The sequence below is a fragment of the Oryza brachyantha genome, chromosome 1 (genome assembly GCF_000231095.2).
Source record: "Oryza brachyantha chromosome 1, ObraRS2, whole genome shotgun sequence".
Taxonomy (NCBI): domain Eukaryota; kingdom Viridiplantae; phylum Streptophyta; class Magnoliopsida; order Poales; family Poaceae; genus Oryza; species Oryza brachyantha.
Genome location: NC_023163.2, coordinates 13791697 through 13805923, shown reverse-complemented (window position 1 = coordinate 13805923; position 14227 = coordinate 13791697). Strand labels below are relative to the sequence as shown.

General features: G+C 36.9%; 1 protein-coding gene across 1 annotated transcript; it reads left to right on the top strand.

Annotated features, from left to right (window-relative positions):
- Positions 1-9976: 9976 nt before the first annotated feature.
- LOC102718030 (F-box/kelch-repeat protein At5g43190-like) lies at positions 9977-11506 on the top strand. The gene has a single exon (XM_006644170.3). The coding sequence runs from the start codon at positions 10064-10066 to the stop codon at positions 11075-11077; it is 1014 nt and encodes a 337-aa protein (XP_006644233.1). The 5' UTR covers positions 9977-10063; the 3' UTR covers positions 11078-11506.
- Positions 11507-14227: the final 2721 nt, after the last annotated feature.

Here is a 14227-nt window from a genome sequence, read left to right as displayed (position 1 = left end):
AAGGCCATGTTCATATGCTAATTTCAGAAATATTGCAACAACAAGTTGATATACTAATTTCAGAATCACTACAATATCAAGTACACATATTGCAATAATAATTTTAATTAAATAATTTATTCACATTATCCAATATTAACACAAAATTTATACTCTATAAAGCAAAATTTAATAAAAACCTCTTTATACAAATAAGTTGTATCACATACAACTTTTAGTCTTTCTATAATAAATGAAATTTTGTTGACGTCATATATATCAAAAGTACAAAACAACGGTGCAACTCTTAAGTCTAAATTTATTATGAGTTTAAAAGTAAATTTCTTTGTTTCTTCTTATATTACGTCAAAAGATATTTAAATCAAATATTAAGTGATCACATAATTCATAGCAAATATTCATCATACGAGTTCTTTGTAGTTTTAAAAAATATATGACATTTTTTAACAAAATAAAATTACTAAGGGTATTTTCCATTAGTTGTGTTTCTAGTTAATTATTATCAGGAGGTGCACATTGTACCATGATGTGTATTTGACAGATCAAAAAATTTACTTATTTCACATAATAACATGGTGATAACAAAATATTTCTAGAATACTAGATAGACATTCCTATTTTATCAGATATTTATATTCGATATTATTGTTACTTATTTGACTATTTAGGCATCCAGTAATAGTGTTCTAGAGTCTTAATCGATCTTATGTTTAGCTCAACTATGGTATGACATTGATCACGAACTTTATTGTCTTAGTATTATTGTCATTGTTCTAATGGTGTGATTAGAAATTATGATTGAACTTTGATTCTAAAGATATACATTGCCTATTTATAGATATTTATGATTAAAAATTATATATTTATCTTTATATAAAGTCTAATATATAGAAAGCGTTTCTAATGTGAAATTTTATTTTCTAACATATGGAAACTCTATAATTTTTAAGATACTTTCTAATTTAAATTCACTGATATATGGAAAGTCTATGTAAAGAGAAGTGGAGTCTGTTCTAGCCGTCCAATCAAGGCTCTAGACCACTATTGTAGACCACTATTGTTAGATGCTCAAACAATCAAATCAATAATAATAACATCATACATAAATTCATGCTAAATATGAATGAGTATTTGGGGTTAAACAAATATTTTGTTAGAGCATCTCCAACAGACTACTAATCTCACTTGTCATACTAAATTGTAACAATTTTGTACAAAAATTGTTCTCCAATTTACATGTCTAAACATGGCTCTTCAATGGCTAAATTGTAACTACTTATTCGACTTTCCATACCATTTAAATGTCTAAACATGGCTCTTCAATGGCTAAATATTGTAAGTCATTCTTCCACTAGAAAGATTGCTAGATGAGACCCACCAGTCATGCTCCCCCTTGCCAATTTTGGACAGTGAGGACGAAAAGTTTGTTGGAGTGCACATCAGATTTGGAGTTTCCAAACCTGACATGAATTGCTAAATTTAGATTTGGAGAAACAAAATTTAGCAATTCTCTTGGACATGCTCTTAGCACCATCTTTATATATGAAATAAGTAAATTTCTTGATCTATTAAATGAAACATCACTGCATAATAATTTTTCAATCATTGAAAGATATGTGCATCTCCTGATAATAACGAAGAGGAAACACAACTAATGAAACATCATTACTAATTTTACTTTAATAAACAGTGTTATATATTTTTTAGAACTACAAAGAACTAGTGCGATAAATATTTGCTAGGTACTATATGATCACTTAATATTTCATTTAAATATATTTTTATGTAATATGAGAAGACACAACCAAATTTGTTTTAATACTCATATAAAATTTAGACTTTCAATTACGTGTTATTTGAGAATAGTTGTTTTGTTGATTTGATATATACAGCTGTCAAAAAATTTCGTTTAATATAAGAGGACGGAAAGTTGTGTGGGTAGCTTTCATTAAATTTATTTACGTAGGGTTTAAATTTTATGTTAGTATTGCATAATGTAATAAATTGTTTAATTACAATTATCGTTGCAATGTGTGAACTTGATATTGTAGTGATTATGAAAATAGTGTATTAATTTGTTGTTATAATATTTCTAAAATTAGTCTATTAGCTTTGTCTTGTAAGTTCTAGAATTATCATCCAAACTTGAGAACTTGTAATTACAATGTGTGTCAATCTATAGTTAATTATGCAAAGCTACAGTAGTCATTGTTAACTAGTCGTTTGTTGTTATCTTGTCAGAATTTTTGATAGACAAACATCTTCGAATGGTTGGTGTGTATCATTATATTTGAAAGAATTTATGATATCTTATTTGCATTAACAAATTAAATCATAGCGTTAGCACATTACAATATTAGTTACACTCAATTGGGCATGATTCTCACATCATGACAGTTTCAATGCATTTAACATCATTTAGCAAGGAGATGTATGGCACCTGCATAATTGCACAACTTTGTCTCTTTCTTGTGCAAGGAGACATTTGCTAGGAATGGATGTTTGATGTATCAAGAACTGGACCTTCAGCTGGAGTTTTGGACATCGAGGGCACATTAATTTGAGAGAGATGGGAAAAAAAAAAAACCCTGGGAAACATTCCCCAAAGAGGTTTTTTGGGGAGACATGCACTCTCCCTGTATTTCCTTGGGGGAGAATTCCCAGCCAGGTTTGGTTTCCACGCTATTGTTTGGAAACGAGAGGAAAATGTGCAGTAGGAACTAAAAAATCTAAAATAAATATGTAAAATTCAGAAGTGTAATAAATGCATATATGTATATATATATATATACACAAATATGACATCCAGTGAAACACACAGAACTATAGAAATGAATTTATCGAGAAACTGACTTCATTATGTCACCTGAGTTAAACTTTACAATCATCCATGCATCGACAAATCTAGAACTATAAACCAAATTGATACATGCATGGTTACAATGTCTGGATCAAGAATGAGACACGAGTCCACTGAATTATTTCCCATAGTTGGTACTATTTCATCTCTTCATATCTCCATCCATCCATAGTACAAACTGCATCTCTTCTAATCAATCTACCAAGATGAAAAATAGAATCTCAAATTTGTGTAACAAATAAAAAAATAGTGATACTTCAGCAATTGGCCAGTAATACAAGCTGATAGGGCTGAGTTTGCAAAAAAAAAAAAACACATGCTCGCAAATCGAGAGGTATGTGCAGTCAGGATCAAGTTTTGATTTGGATTAGATTATGAATGACTGAAGTACTAAACAGATATGCTTAGCTAGCTTTCAGAATTAACATATAGGTTCTTAGGCCAGTCTCGGGATTTTATGGGGATTTCAATCTCATTAAATGACATGTTACATAGACAAAAACAGTGATGTGTCATAAAATTTAGGACAAGATAGAAGAGTTAGTTTCATGGGGATAAATCTTGTGTATACAGTTATCAAGACCATAAAATTGGATTGAAACCTCGTATGAGAATAATTTGTTTTATCTCTGCACACTTAATTCAACTCCTATTAGTCACTTGGATGCAACGTTTAAGGAAAAATTTGCTACAAGAAATCGAAAACACGCGTGATTAGCCGGTGGACACCGTAAGATCATGAATTTGCTGCAGGGCACCACAAAAGTGTGGTAATTAGCTATATGGCACTCTGGCCAATTTGTTATTATTTTTGGACTTAAAAATTCTAAAAAGACGAGATTGCCCTCGGTGGCCAAACTGTTATGTTGACTGGAACCAGTCGAACCAGACCCAGTTGGTCTCGGCGCCACTGTACACCTGAACCCTAGCCTACAGGGCGAGTGAGCAGGCGGCGATGACGACGACCCAGCGGCGACAAGGGCACATAACGAGTTGGCTACCGAGGGTAATCTCGTTATTTTTAAAATTTGGGACTCCAAAATAATAAAAAAAAATTAGCCGGAGTGTCTGGTAGCTAATTACCATATTTTTTTGGTGCCCTGCAATAAATTCGTGATCTTATAGTGTCCACCAGCTAACTACGTGTTTTTTCGATGTCCTGTAGCAAATTTTGCCAACATTTAAATGATATCTTAGCCTATAAACTGTGAATTGAAATTTTGCATTCAGAGTTTGTTTTTCATTCATCCATTCAAATATGTTTTAATGATATGATACTATTGAAACCGCACAAGCATGGCCCTAACAATTAATCTTTCCAATAACTAAATACATTTAAAGCATCTAACCGAATCTACGGTAAAACTTTCCATCTAGTTCTTGTGTGTGACGGATGCAGGAAACCATCAAGCACTAAGGGCACATATAATGCTAATTATTAGTTGACACTCTCGTTTGCTACGTAAGCAAATATAAGAAAATGGAGGAAAGAGAAAACCGGTTATGTATGGCAGCAACCTAGAGTTGACTCTTAGCATTTATTTAAGAAAATTTTGTTTCATGTGATAGATAAAAAGGAAATAATACTAATAAAAATATTATGTTGTATTAATGAAAAATCATCCTAGACTGTATCTTTGTATATATGCTTATAAAATAAGTTAGTGTTGCTGATATAGATGGGGGAAGAGTCAAATCCTAGACTCTACCTTTGAACATGTCCTAGTACACCACTCATGGGAAGGAAAGGTGTCTAATGGTTGCAAATGATAAGGATAAAAATTGAATTAACTAAAGAGGAATATAATCTGGTTTTTTGGGTAAGTTTCAGCACTAACTGGATAAAAAGGTTTGTAACAATAGCAGTGGTAGGTAGCCTCAACATTTGCTCAAATGCTTCCACCAAGATATGAGTTGCAAATATGAATTAAATTCAAGATAAGTTGAAACACTTATTAGGTGGGGTCAAACAACTAACTGGGCGGTCTAGCTGACATGTGCATTTACAAGCAAGGTAGCAATGGCTAATCATTCAATTAATCAAAATCCAACTAACCCTAAAGGATAACTAGTTATTTAAGGAGTGGACGAGGTCATAGGGGTGTCCTGCCCATGTTTTGGCACAACTCCCATTAGGCTCCTCTTGGGCCGGTGTCCTACACGAAGTTACAAGCCCATAGTTTCATAAAAGATGATACAACACCTTGTTTTAGTGATTATAGACAACTCAGAAGGAATTTTGCAATGAGACTTTGAAACCTTTCTATCAAGTACTCATGGGCCTAAAATTGATCTCGCATGTCGATTTGGCGTCCCTTTAAAAGTTAGCAATGTCTAGGGAATCTGACGTAGAATTCAGAATTAGGATAACTTGATCTCATTATCTTTTTGTTGGCATATGATGTGACCAATGGTTGTATCTATAGTTGCCATGGTCATATCAGAGGAGGAGCTAGTGTTTTCTCACGCCAAACCTGTCTCCTCACCCCTTATATACAAAACCAGACACCAAGACTCCAAGGCCTCTACGAGTCCTATTCAAATCCCTATCCACCTGAGCCCATATTGGATAGACTCCCATATTCTAGCATATTAAGTGTGTGACCTCATGAATACTCAGTTGCAACACAAAAACTCATTTTTGGTCCACGTGGCAACAATAGGTCCTAGCAGAACATTATCCACTGAGCATCCGTAATGATCATATCGGTAAGGATAGATATGTGTCATCATTTCAATAGCTCAATGATTCTATCAATCCTGTAATAGGTTACATAACTTGTGATTGACTACTCAATCACCTTTGGCATGGTCATACACTTTCATAATCTATAACATCAAGGGGCTCAGAGATATCTCTCCATACACTTTCACATCTCACTGCATGTTTTATGGTATACTCGAAGACTACTTTTATAACTACCTAGTCGCGATGTACCATTCAATAGTCTCTAAGCAATCCATTACACATGTTGAAAACGATAATAATCTCAACTCAAAGGATTATACATCAATACATGTGTTGATGATCTCCACATCTATTCCGTATGTGATATTTAATAAGGAAACATTTGATGAAATAGTAACTTACAAAATAAGGAGTCTCATAAATAAATCACACATTCATTAATCAATATAAGTTACATATCTCAAAAAACAATGCATGATAAATATAAGAACATAGTATAAGAACATAGTATGTGATATATCTATCTGTATGATTGTCTATAGGACATATCACTAATAGACGTTGTTCTGAACATTTATTGGCAGGTTGCTGCATGAACAACTGCCACAAACCAATGATAAACTCAGCCACACAAAGTTGGGTTTTGCTAGAATGCGGATGACACCTACTGTAATCACTGGATTGAAAGTTTGAAACAAGTGAAGCAAATTAAGCACATAACCATAAGTTCGTATAAGATGGCTAATTCTAAATTAACATCATGCGATATATAGAGCCACCGACAAATTAGCATTAAGAAATTCGCTGCAGCTAGCATATACTCCTTCCATCTCAATATAAATCCATATCTTGCACTATAGAGACAAATTAGTTATAAGAAAAAAATGACTTGAATCTAATAAGGATACAGTATGTAATAATAGGTAGGTACGAATAAAATGGATAGGGATTTAAATATGAGGTAATTTATAGGATAATTAGTACTCCATAAATACACTCTTTATAGGAAAATTTTAAATTTTAGGAATGCACTTGTTAGGGCAGAGGTAATACATGGTATCATCCGACACCAGTCTGAAGTTATTCCCAGATCTGACCAAACACAAACTTGGTGGCACTAGGCCACACGAACTTTGTCATCTCATATTTCTAACTAATTAAAACAAGACAAACATAAGAACCGAACGAACTAAGGCTCTGCGAATCTTGACCCATTATATCAAATTTTCTAGAAACAAAAGGCAGAATTAATTTCTTCTTCAGGCATGCATCAAATTCAGATATACATTAACATTCCTGTTTATCAGCTGCGTACGGTCCACTGCCAGTACTTCTTACACAGTTAAACAGTTATTCCAGAACAAAGGCATGTACCAACTACCAAATCAAGAAGTACAACATGCCTGCCAAACAAGGCCCGGAGCAAGTTCCATACTATAGCCAACTACTAGCTCCAATTCATCTATAGTCAATCTAATAGTCAATTCATACAATAGTCACCTACAAAACATCAATACATAGTCCCACATGTCACACACATATTTTGTCTTGGAGCCCGTGTGCTCTCCCCTCTTATCTCTTTAAAATATGCTTAGCTGGCTTATAGCCTGCTATTGGACCTGCTCTGAGAAGCAAACTCCTCCAAACCCTCCATGCGCTATGCTCTGCCTTAATTAGGTCATGTTCGCCGGGCGTTAAGTTAACTTAACCCTCTCGTTTTTCGCGCGTACGTTTCCCAAACTGCTAAAGTCTGTATTTTTTTACAAAAAATTTTTATAGAAAAGTTGTTTTGAAAATAATATTAATCTATTTTATATTTTTTAATAATTAATAATTAATTAATTATATACTAGTCTATTCCTACGTTTTCCGTGTCGGGTGAGTTAATTTATCCACCCTCTCCACCAACGCGGCCTTAGTGGATCTAGTTATTCAAGTACAAACAGTCACTTTGATTATGAATCCATTCATTCCAGCCTTTGCTTTTGAAAAAACAATAACTATACCTAGTTAACTCAGAATTAAAGTGCATTTGCAAATGTCCCATGTTCAAACATAGTATGTACAAATAATTCCTATTTATTCCTTCATTTGCTTGGAACAAACCAAGTAAAAGTACATAAAAGTTGTTTCAGGAGCAGCAGGGAAAAGGACAAATGCGAGGATGGATTTCATCGGTGCCAAACCTAAAAAGTCTACAAACTGACGAGCAAAAAAAAAAAAGCACAGAACCAAGAATTAACTCTGGATGAGTGTCACCTTTTATAGTGAATAATAAACGTGGCTAAACTCTCGATGCTAGACGATGTCAATTTCTTGCAATCACGTCTCCACCATCCAGAATTTACGAGAGAAAAAAGGGGAAGAATGCTAAGACGATCTCGGTATGTCGTTGTTACAATCATGCCTCCGCCACCGGCAATTGTTTGGGTGTTTTACATAAAAAAAAACCAAACAATGTATGTGTAAAGAAAAAATAATTCATGAATAAAAATTTTACATATGTATTTTCAGCGATGTAAAAGTCAAGACTGAAAAATAAATTTTGGTAAAAAAAGCCCAAAATAAACTCTAAATTTAAGGTTAAAAATTTATATTTTAGCTTGTAAGCATAAGCGAAAAGATGGGAAATAAAAATTCGTCGAGTGGGAGGAGAAGAATACTCTGAGATTACCATCAATCAGCCACATGGCGATGAGATTGGGTCACTTTTGAGGTTAAAAGCATGCTCATCTAAATTTGGTTATCTAGAAGATTCCTCCTCCATATATGTTTGTACTCTAGCAAATTATCCCTATTACATCGTCTATATCAAATGCAGCTATACTTTATTAATATATATCAGCTGCATTTTTCTCTTAAGCATATTCTACTAAAGAAATAGTCTTGCAACCCTATTTGATTAAGCTCTCTTAATATGGATTATGGCTAAAAATAGAGAATATGTTGGATGAACTGTTGGACCATATTTCTTATCATTCATTATCTATTTTGTAGATTCAATATGAGATAGATAAGCCATTGGACATCCCGTAAAATTTTTCAAGAAGCTTATCAAACATAGACTTAAAAAATCAATGAAGTCAAATAAAAAACAAGGATGATGTCCATGGTAATTATCTTAAAAAACTCTTACAAACACTTATGTGATGTCTTATTGTTTGGTTAAAATAAAAATAGGAAACATCCTATTATTAAAAAAATTCCTCAGTAGTCTCTTTTAATAATTTTGGAAAAAATAATTTGTAAATTGTTTCAACTGACTGTCCCCTCCTCGTTTCCTAATTATAAGGTCATCTAGGCTAAGCCAAACGATTGTTGTTTGTTTAGCTCATGCATACAATAAATAAGACATATTGTATAACTATCGAAACAACTACCGTCTATTTAGCTGTCTGCTCATAGGGATAGCAATTTCCCTTGCGTAGTGGAGACCGGGGGCATTTTGTCCCCATGGGGAGTCGGGGCCAGGTCCCCGAGTTTGGTCGGGTCTAGGGCCGTGGGAGACTTCGTAAACGCGGGTTACTCCCGGGGACCCAGAGATGTATATTAGACTTTGAAATAAAAGCCCAATAATACAAAACACACTTAACCCTAGCTCACTCTCTCCTCAGTCACTCTAAGTATATTCGGGCACCCTCTGCCTCATCTCTCTCTCGCTCTCACAACCCTTGGTTGGCGGCGTGGAGGAGTGGCGTGAAGGCGACTCGGCGGGGAGGGGGGGCGGCGGTGACCCGACGGCGTGGTAGCCAACTGCCGGTGTCCTCATCTCCAGCAACGGTGAGTCTACCCTCTTCTCTCAGTTCACTGTTTTTGCGGGGGCATCGGGGGCCCGATCAGAGACGGGGACCCGCCGGGGTCGGGGACGGGGATGAATTTAGCCCCGTTTCTGATTTCGGGGCCGAGGCTGGGGAATGAGTTCGAGGGTCGAGGCCGGCGTCATTCTTGCCCAACCTGACCTTAACCCACCCCTATCTGCTAACTATTTGGTGCATATATGCATCCATGACGGAGCACATTTAAGACATTTTGGGCGCGTTCGCAATTGACCACGGAGGGAAATTTTTTCATCTTTTTCCGTGCGCACGTTTCCTGATCTGGTAGATGGTTCGTTTTTTATAAAAAAAATTATATGAAAATTGTTTAAAAAATAGATTAATTCATTTTTCAAGTTCATAAAAAGCGATACTCAATTAATCATGTGCTAATGACTCTTATTTCGTTTTATGTGCACTGATTAGAGGGTGGCACCATCAGGTAACTGCACACCTGCACATCTTCTCGGCAATTTTGATTAATCACGTGCTAGGCTTTCCAATTTTGTTTGGCAACCCTGATGACACCCATCTTCTCAGCTTAAACATGCATTTTGTTCAAAAGAAAAACCAAGCAAAAAAAAAGAAAAAAAACGTTTAGCAGATGTTCGTTTCCCCTATTTCTGTCTCTTGCGGTGGGCCGTTCCGTATTCTCCGTTACCAATTTCTTCCTTCCCTTTGCTCGCCGCCGGCCGGGCCATGGCCGCCGCCTGCGCTTGGGACGCCCTCCCGGAGCACCTCCAGGAGCGCATCCTCTCGCTCCTCCCGCTCACCGCGCTGCTCCCCGTCGCCGCCGTCTCCCGCGGGCTCCGCCGCCTCCTCCGCTCCCCGGCCTTCCACGCCCTCCTCACCCCGCACCGCCTCGACGCCTTCTTCCTCCTCTCCCCGCGCCTCGCCTTCCACCCTCTATCCCGCCGCCTCCTCCCCGTGCCACCGCCCGCCGCCGCTCCGGTGCTCTCCTCCGCCTCCCCGTCCCGTCTCGTCACCGCGGACTCGCTCCTCCGCCTCCCGCCGCTCCCCGCCAGCTCCTACCTCCTCGCCGTCGTCGTCCCGATCTCCTCCTGCCGCTGCCGTGAGTATACCCTCGTCGCGGTCACCACGGGCCCCGGCGTCCGGTCCTACACCCTCGACTCCGCCGATCCCTCCCCGCTCTGGGTGCCTCGTGGGGATCTCCCTCTTCCATTCGCGCTTCTCGGCAACGCCGCGGTGTCTTCCGATCGCCGCCGGCTCTTCGTTCTCGCCCGCGGCCCCGACGCGCTTCTCGTGTTCGATCTGTTGACAGGGCAGTGGGGGTTGCTGCCCGTTGTGATGCCACACGGTCTCACGACAGCACACCTGTTCGTTTTTGGTGGGCGGCTGTTCTTGGTAGGCGGGGTGGAGAGGTTTGGGATGGTGGAGAGGGTGTTGGTGTGGCGGCTGGAGGACAGCGAGGCGGCAGCAGAGTGGGCAGAGGTGGGAGCAATGCCGGAGGAGGTGTTTGAGGAGCTGGTGGCTGGTCGTCATGGCAGCTTCTGGCATTTTCAGGCTGCAGATAGGATGGGGATTGTTTGCCTGTACAATGCTGTAGAAGGGAGGCTCGTGATGTTTGATGCGGCTGATGGTGAGTGGACTAGGCTGTCACGAGTGTCTGGTTTGGATGCAGAGGAGAGCCACCAGTGGTTTGGGCATGTCATGGAGCCGCGCATGGAACTACTGTTGGGACAGCCCTTCTAGGGCTGAAGAGGTTGTTTCTTGTCTTTGTATGTTTCTGTGTAATTCCAAACGGGTGCACCATCTTTACCTTAATCTTGATTCTTGATGCTGTGTAAATAGGCACAACTAAATCCTCTAGTTGTTTCTTATAAAGAAAGCAATCTTTTTATGTGGAATTACTGTGTAATGCTTCAGTTTAGTCATCCCAAGTTGTAAAATTTGACAATATCCATCAATTATATGATCATGGTAGCATTCAGTTTAGTTATCCCACTGTTTTTTTTTTTAATATTAAGAATCGGCTAGAGATATGCATGGTAGCATTCAATTGTAAAGACACACTAGCACAGTTTTCTAATCATGTTTCTTCCCTGGATTAATTGAGACAGAACACCTTGATAAACTGCAAAACACCTCATGTTTATTAGAGTGCTTCTGATTATTGTCCAGTTTGTTATATGATTTATTAAAATGCTGGTACATGGATCTAATCCGTGCTATTTCCGTCATCCCATCATTCAATTCAAAGTTCCAAAAGTATGACCACAATATGTCATTTAACCAGTATCACTTTCTTTCACAACAAGCAGTCCACAAGGTTTTGTTTCAAATTTCAGTGGCCAGTGAACTGATGTTTATCTTCTCTTTTGATTCGTTTATCCGCTACAACTTTCTCCCTTGTTTAAATTTGATCTGCTATTAGTAGAGAAACTAATACTTCTTTAGAAATTTTAATAGATATAATGTTGATGCAATTGATGGCCAAAATCCACCATATAGCAAAGCATCTATTGGGAAGACTTGTATTTTGTTGAATTGAAACAAAAATGTATAGGAAGAAGCCACCTTTTGAATATTTATTTCAAATATACAGATAAGGCACCAGAAATATTTTATTAGTAATTGTGAGATTTGTTTCAATTATGCATTTTAACATCTACTTTTTGGCGGTAAAATCACACATCATACCATATATAAATGAATAGGATATAACTTTTTGCAAATTAAGATATACAGTTGTTTGTGAATTTAATGCTGATAGATGTGCTGTTAGTCAGTTACAGTTATTCTAGTTTGCTCCAAACATTCCCATTGAACAGCACTCGTCTTGATGGACACCACTCCAACTTTGACCAAAAAGAGGATATCCATTAACTGAGCACAACACACACTAAAAACTGCTTGTCTGAAATTTATAATCTTGGCTCAAAAATATGATGAACTATGTGCTTGTTCCATTCAACATTTAATCATCATGAATGTGATCCTGGACTCACTTTTTCTTTAATGCTGGTTCTAAATGTCAGCATTATATTGTTTATGGTGTTGTGTATGCATTTGTTTTTTTTTTTCCTTTTTGTAGAATAGGAGTCTATCTTAACAAGATCGTAATGAAGTTTTCTTGTATTTTTTCTACAAAAAGTGTTTTCTTGTATTCCAGGTAATTTTGTTTCTACTAAACATTGTATATGACATTGTTGTGTGCATGATAACTATTACATATAGATATACATATGACTATGACTATGTTATCTATTTTTTTACTGAACTTGTTATTCACAAATACTGAACAATGAATTAAATATTAACAATGTTGATCATATGGTAACATTTCCTCATTTTATTAATGTTGAGCTTTCAATGGCTGAGAACTAAAATAAGTAGAAGCAAAACTCATGTTTTTCTTGGACTGCTCTTGTTCTTCTATGTGTTGAAGATCATATTTGTTTAGCTATGCAAATTCATGTGTTGTTGTCTGTGTTGGTGTTCTGGGGTTGGTGGCAGGCAGCTTCGTGGTTCCCTACGTAATCTTCGATGTAACTTTGACATCAGTATTTTTATGGCATCACGCGTTGTAACAGTATGCATATAGACTCCCTAATCCTTAGCTGCACACCATCTGGATGCTCCTTTTTGGCAGTGCATCAATATATATATATAGATATATATATATAGAGAGAGAGTCTAGCTACGGTGAGTTGTAACTCACGAAATGAATCGGGGTCAAAAACATATCAAATCACCTTTAAATTTTGATTTATATGGCTCACTAGATTCTTTATATCAAAATCTTGGAACACGCAAAAGTTTTTCATTTTTGGAGATATTTAAGTATTTTTTTGAGATTTTTAAAAGTGACTGTACTATATTAATAAAATAATCAATGTGTTATGTATCACTTTTAAAAATCTAAAAAAAATACTTAAAAATCTCTAAAATGAAAAAAAATTACGTGCTACAAGATTTTGATACAAAGAATCTAGTGAACCATATAAATCGAAATTTAGAGGTGATTTGATATATTTTTGGACCCCGACCACTCACAGAGCAACCCGTGAGTTGCAACTCACCGTAGCTTCTATATATATATATATATATATATATATATATATATATATATATTTATTTATTTATTTATTTTGTGACCAGATCTCCTGTGTTATTTTCAGAGAGCATCTCTATTCTGTTTAGTCAGATGTGTTACCAGAACACATTCAGAATATTTTCATGTTCAAGAAGTTGCAAAATGACAAATTGATAATAATAATTCTTTAATTAGGACTTTTTTTTCTTTCAAATGCAAGAAGTATGCGTTTCATTTCATTAAGGGGAAGGAAAATAATGGAAAAACAACACAGTACAAAGAAGAAGATCTGGAGGTCCCAACCCAGACACAAACACAACACACGCACTCGCCAGCCTACCCAGCTGGCCCAGTTGAACGGGTTCACATGCCCCCAAGGAAGCTTAAGAAGTGCAGAAGCGCTGGCTAAACCCCAAAGTCTCTACTCCTGCTCAGCCATTCGCAAGACCACTTGATGTTTAGGAGTGATGCCATTGAAGGCACAATCATTGTGATACTTCCATATTTCCCAAGTCACTAGAACTACCGAAGAATTAATTAGGGCGTTAGCAGTCCACTTTGGGATAATGGAAATACTGAGGAAAAAAAGGCTGTTTCATAACATTCCTCGATAGTTAGTTAATAACTAGCGCATGTCAAGTTGTAATGCTTAAAATCAAGAGTTAATGGTGCAGTTGATGCTCTTACTAGATGGATTGGTTGATTGAAGGGGTGGGCATAGATTTAATTTGCTTGTTGAAAACTTTGTGAATTATAGAGGCCATGTATACTCATCATCTGTATCATTTGTTTTTCTTTGGATGTAC

Excerpts from the sequence above, each read along its gene's own strand:
- LOC102718030 (XM_006644170.3), top strand. The coding sequence starts at position 10,064 with ATGGCCGCCGCCTGCGCTTGGGACGCCCTCCCGGAGCACCTCCAGGAG.